The sequence below is a fragment of the Xiphophorus maculatus genome, chromosome 15 (genome assembly GCF_002775205.1).
Source record: "Xiphophorus maculatus strain JP 163 A chromosome 15, X_maculatus-5.0-male, whole genome shotgun sequence".
Lineage (NCBI taxonomy): Eukaryota > Metazoa > Chordata > Actinopteri > Cyprinodontiformes > Poeciliidae > Xiphophorus > Xiphophorus maculatus.
This window is the reverse complement of record NC_036457.1, coordinates 15,652,867-15,668,901: the sequence shown is the minus strand read 5'-3', so window position 1 is coordinate 15,668,901 and position 16,035 is coordinate 15,652,867. Positions and strand designations below refer to the sequence as shown.

Genomic DNA, 16,035 nt, shown 5'->3' with positions numbered 1-16,035 from the left:
CAAGTCTGTGTGTATAAATATAGCTGTTCAGTGAAGGCTTTGGTTGTTAAGACCAGAGAACATGCTTGACAAGTCAGGCATAAAGCTCTAGAGAAGTTTAATGTTGGGTAAAGATTTAACATTCAAGCAATGTTGCTAGCTTTGATCATCCGTCATGGATCACTGAACAGAACCACTGTTTGCCCTGCTCTTCATACATTTACACCCTGAACATAAAGAAAAGGTGCTATGGTCAGCTAGGTTCAAAATGCTTTGGTCTTTATGTGAAATGCTAGATGTGGCAGAAACTCTAAATTATGTTGATCTACATTGATGGGGAGATTAATATAACTAATTTTAAGCCATTCATAAAAGAAAAGCTGCTAGAGACCTGTGTCTGGGCCAGAGGTTCACTTTTCAATATGACAATGTTAAAAAAAAAGAGCCAAACTGAATGTTTAGGTCAAAACAATAGTTGTTTTTGTTTGTTTTTTTTGTCAAAGATGAGACATTTATCCATTTTAGAACCTGTGTCAAGACTTAAAAGTTGACATAATTAGCAAGGAAGAAGATGCAACGAATCCAGTTATAGATGTTTTTCCTTTCACTGTACAATTACCTTCTACTTTGGTTGGTCTACCAAAGTAGACCAACCAAAGTAGATTCCAGTTTGCAGTTGTAAAATGTGACAAAATCTGGTTAAATGTGACAAAAACCTGTACAAATACTTTTAAAGACAATGTAAACCGACCAGATCATCATGTTCAGAACGTTGAGGCACATCCAACCATCTGGGATAAGCACTGCTTGGTTCGGTTGAAGTGATCTCCGGCACAGTTCAAATGCATATGTGAAAGCCAAGTGGACCGGAGACCGCTCCTAAAGCCAGAAGTAGACTATATTATTCAGTGCATTCTGGTTAAATACAACTAAAACAAATCTGTGTGTCTGGCACTGTGTGCAACCACTAAAATTTTACACCACTGTAATTTTATTTACATTTCTTGAAGAAGGAAGCTGCGCTCATGTCTTCTTTTTGTGTCGGTTCCTTTAGTAATTCTTGGTGCAACGCCACCACAGGGGGAAGGGTAAACGGGTTTTATGAAGACTCAATGCAGAGTGAAAGAGAACCACACCAGCTGAAAATGTAAGAAATGTTGCAATTTTGGTCCACCAACTGAACTGAGTCTACCGGACTATCATTTTTGAAAATACCTTAAGTGTCCAACAACCCCAGGCCCCAGCCGACGCCGCTCCGTCCCTTGCTTACTGTCTGTTTGCCGCTGGTTTTGATGCCGAGGACTACTGAAGGCGTCACTGTCAACGTGTTTGCTCCACTGCTGTTTCTGCTTGTCAGAAAAGCTTACGCATTATTTGCTGCAAAGATAAGTGGGGACCCAGTTCCCACAGCTGCCTTGCAGCAAAGAGATGGTGGTGATTTTTAAAGAGACACGTTCAGCCTTAACCTCCCTCGCGTGCCTACCGCCCATCTCCGTCCCAATCCGTCCCCGCCTCTCCTATGCTTGCGATCTCATCTTCTTTCATGCACAACTGGGAGGCTGCGGTCAGGAACGTTTGCTTTCTGCAATCACTTCACATTTGTTTCAGCATTTGATTTGCCGGCGTACTAGAAGAGAGAAAGAGAATGAGCGAGGGGGTGGGCGGCAGAAGAGAGAACAAGGAAGTCTGAGGACGCACGATGCCAGGCTCACATACTGTCACCATGACAACAGACATCACTTCACAGGAGCAACACTTAGGATGCCTGTGTGGGCTGAAGTGACAGAGTTGAAGGTTGGCATTAGCCTCTTGTGGGTGCTACGACGCAGCAATCCCCGCCTCACCCCCCTGCCAAGCCTCTTGCTTTTTTAGTATTCCCTCCACAGTTCGGCTAAAAGGCGCCCCGTTGCTCCTGTCAGCTACCTGTGGGGGGACTGCTGAGACTTGTACCTCATATGTGGAAAAGCAGGTCCTGCCAGTTTGACTTAGCTCAGACAATTCAATTGAGTGAAAGCAGCGCAGGAAGACAGAAAAAGACATTCATATTCAATGAGACCCTTTCATCATTTGCGTCACTTTGAAGCTGGCTCGCATGTATAATTCTCTGGGATCTGAAGCGATGCCAGTCACAGAAATGATAATCCAAGATATAAAACAAAAATGCACCACACACTTTAAAACAGGATCTTAGCAATCGGCTAGTAGACTACGGTGGTTTGCAAAGCTATTCCTATTTTTTGGACTATTCCTGTGTTGAACAACCTATTTCAATGAGATTGTATGTGACAGGACAACAAATGTAGTGCAGAATTTGAAGTGGAAAAAAATGATACATAGTTTTCATGTAAAAACTTGAGAACTGTACAGATGTTGAACATGACTGAGGTTATGGACTGTAACAGAAATCCAACACAAAAACACTTAAGGAAACATACATGGTCAATAAAACATGTTTACATTGCAACAGGGTTATTATAAAAAATATTTTTATGAGGCAGTGCAGTTCCTCACACAAAACTCCCTTCTGCTCAATCGTGTTTTTTTTTTATACAGATATTGACTTGTGAGACCTTGAGTAATCATAAAAACTGTTATTCATGCTACAGAATTTTTACTTCAGATCAGACACACCAAGTGAAGAGAAAATAGGAATGGGAATGTTTCTGTTTCTGTCAGTATTTTTTATGCAAATTGATAAAACAAAAATAATAACTGGAGTCAGCTCACATGATTGCAATCAAACAATTGTAATAATTGTGATTGTCCTATTCACTCCAAAACAAAGGATCAAAATCTGTGCAGCTATTCTCAACCTAACTACCATAATTTCCAGTCTATAATCCGCTACTTTGTTCACACACTCTGAGCACTGCCAATAATATGTGGCTTTTTATCAACAGGTTTCAAAAGGCTGGACTGATTCGTGATGAAGAGGACAGTACAAACTCACACGCACATTGAGAGCAACAACGAAAGAGAGACTGAGGAATCTGGTGTGGGGCTAGGGACGCCTGCAGGATATTATTGGAGGGCATGGACAAAAACCATCTTGATCCACACAAACACAACCACATCTCCAACGCACAGCATACGCATGGGGCACAAAACCAGCACAATGCACCTGACCCACACAACTACAGTCCACATGTGTGCAATGCACATGGCACAAAGAAACAATGTCACACCACGCACCCGATGGTCAGTTCCTGACCCACACAAATAGGCCGGGAGCGAAGCTCGAGGCGCAAAAAAAAAAACAGCGCATATGACCCACACAAGGCCCAACACACACATTGTAATGCATTCACACATATATATGGCTACATAGCCTATTTGTAGCAAATAACACTAAATGACAAAAAAGGAAAACAAAACTTTCCTATTTCCTAACTCTCCCCCTGCCATTTTCCAGGTCAGGTTCTGTCTAGAGGAGAAGTAAGTGAAATGACAACATTTATTTCCTTTCTGTTCTTTTTGGCAAACATTTTGATGAGATTTACCTGATTAAAAGTCTGGTTACTCATTTTAGTTAGCTTTAGTACACATTCCCATTTAGCTTATGGAAAAAGCTCACAGCCAGCAAATAAATAAAGGTAAACTAACAAAGGCACAAATGGACACAGATGTTTCAAAAGGACATTTTGACAAAAAAGATCCTTTTGAATAATTTTTCTAGAGTTTTATTTATTTAATTATTTTCAATGCTATGGATGACTTATTTGAAGAGAACTCAATAGTCCGAAAATTAGGACACAGCATTAGCAGGATAAAAAAATGTAATCTGCTTTCAACAGTCACTATCTTTTTGAAGGGTTGGTTATGGCTATTTTCACCACAAATTCCAACCAAAAATGAATCAAATGCAACAGAGTTTGTAGTTTGTAATTTAATTTTAAGTTGCTTAGCATACAGACACCTCAGAAGCAAGCATGACACAAAACCTGCCAAGACCCAGTATCATGACGCTAGAAAAGAATCTCAATATAACGACACACATTTTGACTGTAGTTTTGTCAGTATGCTCTTGTTAAATAGATATTTGATCTGAAGGAGTTTAATTCTGGTTAAATACAGGTTGAATGAAAAAAAAAAAGTTTGTTTGAAACAGTTCCAGTTTTATCTTGCAGTCTGCAGACAAACCCCCTCTCATGGAAGATGAATGCGTTGCACTGCAGTATCAAAGCGGGTTTTACCCCAGAGAGCTGCTGTCTGTTCTGTTTCAGGACACAACTCCATCAGCACTGTTCACCTCACATTCATCTTGAACTGAGGAACTCTCGCTGCAATTAATCGCGGCTCTTAATTGCGGCTGCACCATGTGTCAGTCAACTTGAGGAAATTAACCTTTGTGTGATAAATGAAATCCCTCCATAAAAAGGCTTCCTGCATGCATGAGATAAAGTTAGCAGTAGCATGGGTGACATTTGGAGATGTTCATCTTGTTCTGAATTTTTAATAAACTGGCACTTGAGTTGAATGTTAAATGACAACAATTAACTTCTAGCTGCCTTCATGAGACTATAGTCAAAATATATAATTTATATTTTTATAAAGGAATTTGAAATAGTCAATGATATTTCTAAAGTCTAAAGAGCTGTTAATGGGAAAAACTGCCTGAGCGACAATAATTTCATAGCAGTAAAAATAATTTTAAAATGCAGCGCTGACCCTCTACCACTTTCTGCTTTCTACTGGTCAACAATGGTGTGAAACCTGAAGCAGCACCATGAGGTCACAACTTTTGAGGTAACACCTGTCCAGTGGGCAAAGTACAAAAACAATTCGGCTGACATAGAGACACATAGAGACACAACAAAACTGTCTTCTCTAATATTATGGTGACTTCTGATCTTAGTCACCAAAATTAGAAAATCCAAACAGAGTTGTGATAGTGAAGGAGAGTAGTTGGAGCTTGTAGTTTGATGGTAATCAATGTTGTCCGTGAAATGTTTAAGAAATGTAAAGTCAAGTTTTTCTAGAATGTCTCAAACCTATTGTGTATATCGTTTTGAATAAGGCTAATAATAGAGAAATTCCTTCTGTTTCCATTATTATTCCATTATTATAAGCCTGGCGGCCCACCGACGTACAGTTACACTTATTTGCAGTATTTTATTTTTTATTTTTTTAAAGGGTTTGTTGGCTCTAGAGGCCTTTATTTGATAGTTAATTGACAGGAAAGTGGGTAATGAGAGAAGGGAAAGACATGCGGCAAAGGTCGCCAGGCCGGGAATCGAACCTGCGATAGCCTCCCATATATGGGTTGTGCTTAACCCCTGTGCCACCACAGCACACCCCTTATTTGCAATATTAACATTTTTTAAGACATACTATTACATCATGGCTACACTTGACCTGCCCCCGCCCATCCTCAAGACGTTCTACAGAAGCACCATAGAGAGCATTCTGACCAGCTGCCTCTCTGTGTGGTGTGGAGGCTGCAGCGCCTCCGACTGGAAGAACGTGAGGAGAGTGGTGCGGACAGCAGAGAGGATCATCGGGGCCCCCCTTCCCTTCATTCAGGACATTTCATCCCAGCGCTGCGTGTCCCGAGGCCGAAACATCGTCAGTGACCCCTCACACCCCCACCATGGACTGTTCTCCCTGCTGCCCTCTGGAAAGAGGTTCTGCAGCATCCGGTGTAGGTCCACCAGGTTCCGAAACAGCTTTTTCCCACTTGCCATCAGACTGCTAAACTCTTAACTGGACTGCACTCAAAATCTGGTCTCCACTTCATACCTTGCACATGTACAGAGCTAAATAACTTCTATTTTACTGTCAGTCCTGCACATTATATTTTATATTCATATTTATATTCATATTTTATACTGTATTTTATTTTATTCTGGAGTAACCTCACAACATTGGAACCTCAAAACATTGTCCTGAGCTGTATGCAACGAAATGTTGTTCTGTATACACCCTGTGCATGCAAAATGACAATAAAGTCAGTCTAAGTCTAAGTCATTTTTCACCTTGTTTTGCATTTATGTGAATGCTGACTTAATATGCATCTTCAGGATAAAATACTTTGGACCCCTTTCATCAGCGGTACAATCTGCTTCTGTTCAGTCTAGGAGGCCTCTGCAGGTTAGAAATATATGAAACTTCATTAGAATTACAAAATATATAAATAAATCAGTACATGGTGATATTTCAGATAGTCAGTCAAACAGGACTAAATGAATGAATGATCAAGATCATTAGCAGTAGCTTTATGTTCTCTGCTTTATATAGGGTTGGACAAGTAGCTCAGGGTTTAGGGATGAGGACTTTACCGTTAAAGCAGCCAGGCCCATTATAATAAGCTTATTTGGTCTGCAACATGCAGATTTAGCATTGAATGATCCAGAGGTAAACAGTCTCTCTGACCTCAACCAAATCCTCATGATAGACGGATGAAAGTATTTTATAAACTTATCGTTTAGAAAAATGAGGCGTTCTTTAGCACTGTGGGAAAATTACATGTGCTATCAAATTCACAAACAATTAATTTTTACAGAGGGATGCAAATATCTTCATTATAAAATATTGCAAATTAACAGTATTTTTTTTTCTTTTCTTATTTTTTTTGGCAGCTATTTCAAAAAGTTAACAGTCAACCACATATGCTGAGAGGATCAATTTAGAGCTGCTTTTTGTCTGTAGGAGCAAACTGGAGTACCCGGCGTAAACATTCACATGCATGCCAACCACACACAGAAGGGCCCCAGTTGAGATTTGAACTGGTGACCTTCTAGCTGTGAGGCAACAGTGCTAAACGAATAAACACTAATATAATCAGACAATTACATCAAAAAGTGTTAATATCAACTTTCCGGATTTAAACAAATCCTGTGTGTGAAAAAATAACTCATCAACCTTTATTAGGTCCATGACCTTTAAATGCTGACATGGTCCAATATTTGTTTTCCCTTTCCCGGTTTGTGATGAATATAAGTTTGAGGAACTTTTGTCAGTTTTAGGGTTAATCTGATGCAAAACACACCAAATGAACACTAACAACACTTATTTATTCAAAATACCTAATGTAAAAGATAAACTAATATTGGATTTATATACCTGTGCAGCTCTGTTATACTGGACTGCAGATAATGTAAAGGTGGATTTTGCAATAGATTCTGATACACTACTATGTTCTGCCTTGCGAAAATACACTGTCTAGAGTAAATAATGCCCTAGCATAACTATCTTATGGATCTGATACTGAAGTAGGCACAACATGAAATCCACCTTAGACGTATGCCACAGATTTTTTTTATTATATTGAAAAATTTGGTCCCATGAAGCAACATATAGCATGTATATGTCCCACTGCTATAAAACAAATTCAAATACTGCTTTCTCGTCTTGGGTTTGAACCATACCCAGAGGCTTTCTGCATGGATTTTTATGTTCTTCCCATACATGTGTAGATTTCTCCAGGTATGTCAGCTTCCTCTGAAAACATGCATGTTTGATAACTGATCTCTTAGGATTGCTGCAACGTATGACGGTGTGCTGTGAACACCCATGTTTAGGGTGTTCGCCTGCCTTCACCCAATCTCAGCCCACAAAGTGACATCCCGCCAAAATTTTACATTATCTTGTCTTGATGCAGCACAACACTGTAAATTTTACACACCTGCATCTCAATACGCAGGCACTGCATGAAACGAAAAAACCCATGACATCACTAGATGTTTCACAAAATGCATTTCATTTATTTACATTAAGATCCATGTAAAGATAATGCCAACATACAAATATGTTACAGAGTGACAGGAGTTATGGTTGTCTGTAATATCTAACTCTCATGTTGCTGTCACTGATTGTATTTTAGCACAAGCCCACAAACGGTATGATTAAACAAAATGTTCTTGAATTACTGTAAGTGAAGAGCCGTTTTCTTTAAGTTTGTGCCTGTTTTGTAAACACAAAACACACAGGTTTATCTGCTAGCTATGTATGCCATAATTAATTGGTGGAGTCAACCTTAATTTAAAAAAAGTAGAAGAAATAATGACCTAATTAGAGTTGGGTTAAAAATACAGTGCATTAAAGCATAAACAATGTTTTTTTTATTTTTATCTTAACCATTCAGTGCTGGATTACTTAACTGTTGGAGTCTGCTAAACTCAGCAGAAGTGTGTGAGATTTAAAACTCAAGCAGTGTCTCTGCAGTGTATGTTGAGTACTAGTCTCAGAGGGTAGGCTCCGAAGAGGAGCAATATTCAAAATGATCAAACTGGTCCCATCTGAAGCCCCTCTGAGAGGTCCAAAGGAATCCTTGAGGTGTTCAACTAAGTGTTCCACTGCAACAAATTCCTTGTTCTGTGTTCTACCCAGCTGCATATCTTCATTTGTCCCCCGACTAAAGCTGCAGACGTCCGTCGGCTGTTACCCCGAGGGGAATGAAGGAAGAGCCTGGCAGAGGAATGACAGGCAAGGAAATAGGAACTTTGAGCAGGAGGAGAAGAGACAGGGTTATCTGCGATCTTATTACGGTGGGAAATGTAAGGGTCCTGATCCAAAGGAATGATGAAGGACTCTGTGGAGGAGGCCTCTGAGAACCAACAAAGACGGCTTTAGTTTCACTGGCAGAATGCATTTGCATAGCTTAGAAGCCAAAGCGTCTGAACCGGGGCTCATGAAAAGGGAACCTCAGCAATTGCTTGGACTTCACTGCAAACGAGAGGGAGCAGGAGACAGAAGGAGAAAGACAGCAAAAAAAGGGAAGCAGAAGTGGAATTGTGCGGGGAGAAGGCAAGAGGAACTTTTCTTTCTCCTCCCTCTTCAGCAGCACAACACAAATGAGATCAGGGACATCTGTGCATCCCATGGAGGTTGTCTCTGACTGACTTTGATGCAAAGGGAACATAGTGAAGGCGGTACGTCTCCAGAAAAAGTAACAAGCGCAAAGACATTTCCATGCAATCATACAACTCATGTTTGATTGCAGCTTTCTGATATTAACATTTACACCCCTCTAGCTGTCACTACCATTACATACAAATGCTATGGGGTAGTTAACTAGACCACATATTTTGATTTGATGCAATTAAGAAGCTGCTTTGACCAAGTGAAGACAACACAATGGTGAGTAGAGTTCAATGTAATGTAGCAATCCATATGAGAAATGTATGTTGAGAAAAGCATCATGAAGGGAGAAATCCTGCAAAAAGATAACGGAGGTTGGAAGAAAAGGAGAAAAAACAGATGCTGGTACTTTAGTGGAAACTCACTTTCTCTCGCTTTGGCCTGCGGTCATGGTGGGATGACTAGCCTTCATCAATTCTCCTTAATGACTATGGCAGCACCACTTAACACACTGCTATGTGATTTCTTCATTACTGCATCATGATATCACCATTTAGTCAATGGAGACGGCATCAAGTGATCCCCGCGGATAAAAATAACCAGAGAAAATTTACTAAATGTCCCACTCATCTGCTTTAGGGTCCATTTAGAAATCAAAGAAGGGAAAGATGGAGTTAATGCAACAAAACAAAATGCTATAAAGTCAAGTGGCAAAAATCTCAATGGTAACTAAATGCGAAACAAAGTACAAGTACAGTGTATTCAACTAGGAATGGATCAGTAAGATCTTCTGACGATATTAAATGTTGACCAGAAATAAAAAAAAGAAATAATTTTTAGCAGTAATATTCATGATGTTTACCAGGTATTAGTTAGTTCAATGTTAATCTTTTGTCGTCAAAATTAAATCTCTATCAAGTGCAGTTGTTGTCACTTGGTCTGGAGACATAAGAACAAGCTATAAGTATAAGATGTGGATAAGTAGGTTAGTCCTTTAAGCTTGACACTATCTTTGAGACTCTTATTTTGAAGTAAGAAAGGAAGTAGTTCTTAAATTGCTCTGTGGTATGTAGGTAGTTTCCAAATACAGACTACTTAGCATGTCAGAAACCTCAACCACTTTTAAATCATTTGCATAGCATTTTTCATGCAGAAAAATTAAACGGTGACATAAGTTGTACCTTCAACATTCTGTGACAGGCCAGCTCCTTTGGAAGACAACTTGTGACTTGTTTATCATTACTAGTGACAAAAACTGTTGGTACGATTGAAAAACTTCTCTGTAGAATCCTAAAGGAAATTTATTAAAGCATGAATTGCAGTCTGGTTTTTTTAAAACCAAAGAATACTTTACGTCATTTGACTGCATTCTGTATACTTAAAGACAACTTTCCATGAACAAAATGAAAAATGCCATCATGTTGTGTCTCATATTATAGTCACTCACCCACTGCTTTTCACCTGTGATGCTGAATTCCCACAACCACCATATGTCTAAACCTTCTGTGAATCCACTGGGAGGCAAGAGTACGTCAATGTAAATGTTTTGCAACCATCAATAATAAATGTTGACTTTTGAGCCATGCCAATAAATTGCTGTATACAGACAGTTCCCCTAGAGGCTTGCAGTAAACATAAGGCACATACAGGTCTTCACCAGTGGTTCCTCTTCATTTGAGAGAATATGCTTTACAACTTAGAGAATGTAGCCCTTCCACTTTATAAACAACCCTGTTCTTTCTACATAACCTGTTATATACATGGAAGGCAAGAAAGCACCATTCCAGGAGAATCTAAGAAACCGTATTGATGAATAAAAGAGGAATTGGCTTTGCTCTAGGGATTTTTCAAGCTGCTCAACATACATGCAAACACTGAGAGTTAAATGCCCAAACAGTTCCATCTGGTGCTCCCCTCCACCCCACCTCTCTAGCTCATCCCCTGTCCCTTCTGCTTCTGCTGCTGCTGTTACATAGCCACAAGTCCACACATACCACTCTAGTAACATCACATCAAGCATTATGGGATATGATTCCCTTCTAATCTGCTTGCATCTTCATCCACTCACACACGGTGGCATGGACAGCATGCTTATACCAAGGATCAACGGCTTTTATCGGACTTTCACGATATCGGCTCTTATGATTAGTGTCAGCCTGTCAGTTCTCAATGTCTGTCGGAAGCTGATGATTCCATGTCATCAGCTTAAATAAAGCTGATGACAAAATTAATAAAAGTTAATATTGAGCTAGGTGAGGGCAGAGATTTAGAGGCTGTGACCTGAGCCCTGTTAAATAGCTAGGAATGCACTGACTCTAAACAGCTTATACTGTAAAGGTTGCGTTTATTTAGAAACGTTCTTTTTCCATATATTCTTTTTTCGTTCGACTGTTTATTTGATGTCGTGGGGCTTTTTTGCAATCATGTTTGAATGCAAGGACAACTGTTTTTGGGCAAATACTTTTAAATGCACATAGACTAAAATAGAGAGAAGCAATAAATTACATTTTTGACAGAAACATTCCCCCTATCCATTATTCTGAACAACAAATTTGATTAGTACATCATATTTCTTGGAGTGACAAAGAATTGTACAGTAGAGGATATTTGGAGATGTTTGTAATACTCTTTGCAATTCTGTTTTGTTGAAGTTGAATGCATGCAAGATTAGACAGGGTACATATTTAAATATCCAACTGGTTGATCCCTAGTTAGGCCAATGACTGACCAACCGGAAAGTCAAAAATCCAGATTTCTTCCAATCTGCTACCATATCTACGCAACATATTTTGTAGAAAAATACTTTGTTTTGTGGGCACAATTCTATTAAGGGAAGAAGACTCAAAGTTATCTATTTTCAGTATCAGCTAGATGTTTACAATAAAGTGCCCATACGGACAGAGATGTGACAAGCTACTTAAAAAGAAACTGTATTTTCTACATGTTGAGAGACGTCTGCACTTCATTCAGACTGGGGAGAACAAGATTTTCAGCAGATAACAAAAAGGTTGAATTAAGTACAACAAAGTTTCTGTCACAGAGCACAATGCACATTGCTGGATGTCTTTAAAAATCTCACAGACTTCAACGTTCTTGGGAACACACACACAGTGACTGTGGTTTTACTAAAGAAATCTTAAACTGTGAACTGATTTATACTTTTTGTTTGCTTTAAAATGTTATTAAAATTGTCTTTCAAAGCAACTTCATCACACAAATGGCAAAATATTTCAAATTGTGTTGCTATGTGATAGTTGTTAAAGATAAATCAAAACAGGCCAAAAATTGGTTCAGTTTCTCAAAGCTGTCCACAACCCAAAAATTGAAAATTGCCCAAACATATTCTAATTTAAGTATTTGAAAAAGAAATACATACAAGCTCTCCCGATGTTTGATGAGTATTGCAAAGCACTAAAATTACACGCAAAAATTAATTTCCAGCTCAAGCCAATTAAGGCAACTTCAAATTACTGTTTTCACACCCACAAGCTGAAATGAATGCAGTCTATTTTTTGTGTATATCACTTGACAACTTCAAATGTTGTCACCACTTGTCTAGACTTGAGAATGCCACTGAAATGCAAATTGCCTTCACAAGTTATAATTTCAAAGTTGTGAGTTGAAAAAAAAAAACAAAAGGTCAAATGCATATTAAAAAAAATCTGATTTCTGTGGCACCCAAAGGGAAAACCGTTACCATGGGAAAAACCTCACCAGCCACAGATCACAAACCAGCATTGTCGTCCCTCACATACGGTCACTATTTACAACAATAAGCAGTTTATTATCATGTCACTTTGCATCTTATCAAGGTATCCTCAAACTGTCCACCCTTTATCAATGAAAACATTGATTTGATTTTTGATGCGTATTTATTTGGTACACAAAATACTACATTTCAGTTTAGTTGACTTATTATAATTCACAACAAATATTGTCTCAAGAAAGTGCCTCAAGACGATATTGTTCACTTCAACTTACTCAGGTTAGTAGAGCTAGCTTGTTTGTGTAGCCTTAGCCAATTTTTAATTTCTAACTGTTGGGTGATCAACTGTAATTTTAAGCCATATATAGTTCAGATATCTGTCTTCAGGTGCAAGTGGAACATAGCAAACTAGATCACAGTTGGTGCCACAAAATAAAAACAAACAGTAGATGTAAGAAGTAGTACAGTCTAATTGGATCATCAATTATTACTGTCCCGCCTATTCCTGTTTGGCTCATGCCTCTAGACGAAAAAGGAAAATCCTGGTGATCCCATGATAGTTTCTGTCATGTTAACTGTGGCCGTTCTTGTGCCTCACACTCCGTACTGACAAAAATCTTCTAAGCCTGAGAAAACACAATCCCCACGTCTTCACATCTGGCTTTAGCATTCCTCCGTGGGGCCTTTTTGCTTTGGTCAGAGCCACCGTTAGTGCTGACAGAGAAGGGCTGGGCACCTCAAGGATTCCTCCATGTCCTCGTCTTGGTGCACATGAATCACTTTGTCCTCGCAGTCCTCCTACAGCTGCCACTGTCAGTGCTGCTTCTGCTGGCAAGGCTGACGACTCATACCGGATATAATTTGCAACACTAATTGCAGAGGCATAGGACAGGAGTTTGCTTTTGTGGTGGAATTCAAGTAGCAACAGATGACGATGCTCACCTCTTATTGCATACTAGCAAAAAAAAAAGGAAAAAAAAAGCAATCATCTAAACATCAGCAGTTTGTAGCAGTTTTCTTCTTTAGAAATCATGACAGAATGTTCTGGTTTCTTTGAGCTGCGTGTGGTCAGAATGTCCCTGCATCTTTCCTTTCTGCAACAAGTCCTTATAATACAACGTTTGAGCTGAATCTCTCCTGCAAGAGACTCAGAGATGCTAGACATAAGGAGGAGGTGGGTAGATAGATCCAACACACAGGACTATCACTCATGATGATGCATACCAAGTACCACTGCTCGACAGATTACAGTCCTCATGATGACTTCCACAAAAGCATTTGGCCTGATGTCAGATAAGGAGCCACATGTGCCATTTTGAATCATAATTAGCAAGGTAGGGGAAATAATAAGAACAATCCGGAAGGCTTCAGAATAGACCAATGGGGTTCCTCTGTAATAACATATAAATGTAACCTGCTAAATTTAGCCTGCTCACCGAGCATGGGGAGTGATGGATTGGATCAGAAAAGGGGCTGCACACACACGCGATTTGCTGTATAACCAAAAAGGGGGGCTACATTTAGGAAGCTGCGATCTCAAATATGGTCTTTCAGAGCTGGTATATGTCAACCATACATGTATTTCCCCTAAATAACAACAGCATGAAAGGACACTGCATGCAATAGGAAAAACAGCTATGAGTTGTACAAGGTCATGAAAAAGCATGTGGGATACACGGACTTACCATACACTCCTTGGCAGCTGATGCCTCCGACGACCAGCGCCAGCAGCCCCAAAACAGCGACAATTAGATCCATCCTTTCACGTTAATCTCTGCATATCCAGCTCTCTCAGTGGGAAGAAGTCCTTTCCGGGGCGGTGCGACGGAGGCGCATAGACGCGGCACTTCTCGTCGATTAATTTAGTGTTTGTATTTCACAGAAGGTAAGTGAAATGATGTAAATTAGCCTTCAGTGTGAGGTGCCATGTAGGAGAATGAACGAAAATGCCGAGCGGCACCCAGACGCCGCTTAGGATGTGACAAGGCAGACGGGTAAGACGCGCGGCCAGGAGCGGGGAATGAACTGCAAAGAGGCCGGTCTTTAAAAATAAATAAATAAAAATAGAACAAAAAATATGTTCAAAACCACCCTCTTACCTCCGGTGGCCTATAATATTTTAAATAGTACTCTGTAAAAACACGACAAAAACGAGTGAGGACACACGGGTTCTGTCGAAGGTTCGGCGCCCACGGACGAAGCTCATCAAATCCAGCTGTGGTCAGAGCTCACGCCGCGGATGCTGCGTCGGCTGCGAGCTGTCAGATGAAGCTCTCATCACTCCCCCTGCCGCCGCAAAACAGCCCAATTCTCCCCGTCTTCACCTTTCCGATGGATGAAGTCCTCAGAGGCTGCTTATCTCCATACGTACAAACGCGAATTACTGAGTCACATCACGAGCGACACGGAGAGTCGGCTCATCTCTCCCTGTGGCAAATGACGAGGGGAGGGTCCGGTCCTCCGGTCCGGTCGGCCGACGGGTTTTTATCCACAGCTCCTCGCCAACGAGACCGCTTTTTTGTGGTTTCCACCGTACCGAGCCAGTACGGAGCATCAGTCACGTTGCGCAATACGTGCTGTACGGACGTATTGCACACCGAGTGTGGCACCGCAACCGGTCTGCACGGCTACGTCAAGAGGTGCGTTGCTTCCAGTGCTCATCTGTATGGGAGGCTTCACTCGGCGTCAGGAAAGGCATGAGAGAGGCGCAGCTGCTGGATGCTGAGAGAGAGAGAGAGGGAGAGAGAAAGAGAGGGAGGGGAGGAGGAGGAAGGGATGGAAGAGATGGGAGCATTGGAATTCAGGGGGTCTTACTTTAACAGATCTTTTGCCATCACACACACACACACGCACACACACACGTCTGTCTGCTCATGTCTCACCATTCTTCTTCAGGATGCAGAGGTCCATCATACAAGTTTCTGATGAGGGACAATAATTCCCCCATCACACTATTTGTATTAGTCTTTCGTTTCATTGGAGTACCAGGACATAGTGCAGTTTGGCCATATAACATAAACCAATTCTTTATTCAATTGTTTTTTAAATTCTATTTTATTTTTTGCCATTTATACTACACATGTTTAAAGAATCTACGTCTCGGACTAAAATTGTGCAAACTCACCTCTGAATGCCAAAAGCAGAAGGAGAAACTGGTGAAAGTGACTTTCTGTTTAATACAGCAAAAAACTATCTGACCAAAATAGCATACCCAGTCCCAGCAAAACGATAATCCCAATGCACATGTAATATTTCGATAGGGATTGTGTCAAAAGCAACATAAATGTTTTAAAGACCTAAGAAGACATGGTGTTTGACAATAGTGTGGCATGTGGCATGTTTTTCTCTAGGCATATAGCAAGTAGCTTTAAAATGATCAGAAGACTCCAAATGTTCTTTTAATTGGTTTTGAATGAGGATGAGAAGGTCTAATATTGAAATTTTCTCAGCTTAAATATTTTTACTGTACTTACTATTCTTGTGGCTGTTGGCAATAACCTTACATTTTATAGCTGTCGGTTTAGATAACAGCATGACAATTACATAACATG

General features: G+C 40.1%; 1 protein-coding gene across 4 annotated transcripts in view; it reads right to left on the bottom strand.

Moving 5' to 3' along the window:
• mdga2 (MAM domain containing glycosylphosphatidylinositol anchor 2) overlaps window positions 1-15,160 on the bottom strand; it is a 193,033-nt gene extending 177,873 nt beyond the window's left edge. For all 4 annotated transcript variants that reach the window (XM_023347746.1, XM_023347748.1, XM_023347747.1 and 1 more), the window contains exon 1: window positions 14,170-15,160. In XM_023347746.1, coding sequence (XP_023203514.1) covers window positions 14,170-14,242 — 73 coding nt within the window. In that variant the 5' untranslated portion in view covers window positions 14,243-15,160. The remainder of the gene's footprint in view (window positions 1-14,169) is intronic.
• Between the last annotated feature and the right edge of the window lie 875 nt (window positions 15,161-16,035).